Source organism: Nicotiana attenuata, chromosome 2, assembly GCF_001879085.1.
Source record: "Nicotiana attenuata strain UT chromosome 2, NIATTr2, whole genome shotgun sequence".
Classification (NCBI taxonomy): Eukaryota; Viridiplantae; Streptophyta; class Magnoliopsida; order Solanales; family Solanaceae; genus Nicotiana; species Nicotiana attenuata.
The window spans coordinates 61424685-61425990 of record NC_031990.1 but is presented as its reverse complement, the minus strand read 5'-3'; the positions used below and the strand labels follow the sequence as shown (position 1 = coordinate 61425990).

At 37.4% G+C, this 1306-nt stretch overlaps 1 protein-coding gene across 1 annotated transcript; it reads left to right on the top strand.

Annotated features, from left to right (window-relative positions):
- Nucleotides 279-1061, top strand: LOC109223001 (agamous-like MADS-box protein AGL62). The gene has a single exon (XM_019387274.1). It carries the CDS (start codon nt 279-281, stop codon nt 1008-1010), a length of 732 nt encoding a protein of 243 aa, XP_019242819.1. The 3' UTR covers nt 1011-1061.

The window sequence follows — 1306 nt, the reverse complement described above, 5'->3', positions numbered from 1 at the left end:
ATTCAAATTAAGAAAAATATGTATTGTCTAATTATGATCATTTAAAACTAGCGCTGGCGAGACAAAAGAAACAAAGAATGGAGGCAAAATGGGTTTGGTTCAAATCCTTCAAAAAAAGAAAGAACATAAGTTTCTAGATTCCGAAGTTATTTGAATTCATTTCCCTAAAACAATGACAATGAGAATGTAAAATCACAATATCTTATATAAAGCTCTCGGTTTTGAGACTCAAAATCACCAATTTCTTTGTTTCTCAAATCTCGAGTGTTTACTCAGCCATGGCTAGAAGGAGTAAGGGTCGCCAAAAGGTTGACATGGTGAAGATGCAAAACGAAAGTAACTTGCAAGTGACTTTCTCTAAACGTCGTGCTGGCCTCTTCAAGAAGGCTAGTGAACTTTGTACACTATGTGGTGTTGAAGTTGCCCTTGTGGTATTTTCTCCGGGCAAGAAAGTTTACTCGTTTGGCCACCCGTGTGTGGATTCAGTGGTAGATAGGTTTCTCACGAGGAACTATCCATCAAATAATGGGCATGACCAGCTCATTGTGGCTCATCGAAATGCTAGTGTTCGTGATCTCAATATGGAGCTCACGAATATTGAGGGGATTCTCCAAATGGAAAAAAATCGCGGAGAAGCCCTACAAGCAAGGAAGAGAGATAGCGATCATTGGTGGGAAGCTCCAATTGAAGAACTTAACTTTTTTCAACTGCAACAACTGAAGGAGGCATTGGAAAGCATAAAGAAGAAAGTTGAAAGAAAGGCACAAAACCAACAAATGGTGACTAGTAATAATTCATTCCCATTTCTCACCTTTGGAAGTGCCTTGGCACCTATTGGTGCTAGGACATTGTCTTCATATGGTTCCTATGGCTCTTTTCCATTTCAAAATATGGTTTCAGGACTCACCTTTGGTGCCCCTTCTGCTAACAGTGCCAATGGATCTACTTCTTCAGTAGTTCCTGTCATTCCGAAGAATCCTGGGACTTCAAGACCTAGCATGCGTAATTGAATTTTTGGAAATAACAAGCTTAAATATCCTATTTGTGTGTCTTTTGTGTCACATATAATGGTCAATAGTTATATTTCATATTACTAGGAGTTCAAGAGTTAAAACAATAGCTATATAAGTCATCAGTCCAACATGTTGTAAGATTGGAATTATCTTTTTAATATTATTACTGTGTTTTATGTTTTTCCCGCTATTCCATCCTTTTGTGCGTTATATGTTTTTTTTGGTTTTTTTTTTTCTTGAATGGTGTTACCCATTTCTTTAACTTTCAATAAAGTGGTAGAGTGCCCTAGTTT

Bases quoted from the DNA above. Each gene is read 5' to 3' on its own strand.
- LOC109223001 (XM_019387274.1), top strand. From the start codon at position 279: ATGGCTAGAAGGAGTAAGGGTCGCCAAAAGGTTGACATGGTGAAGATG.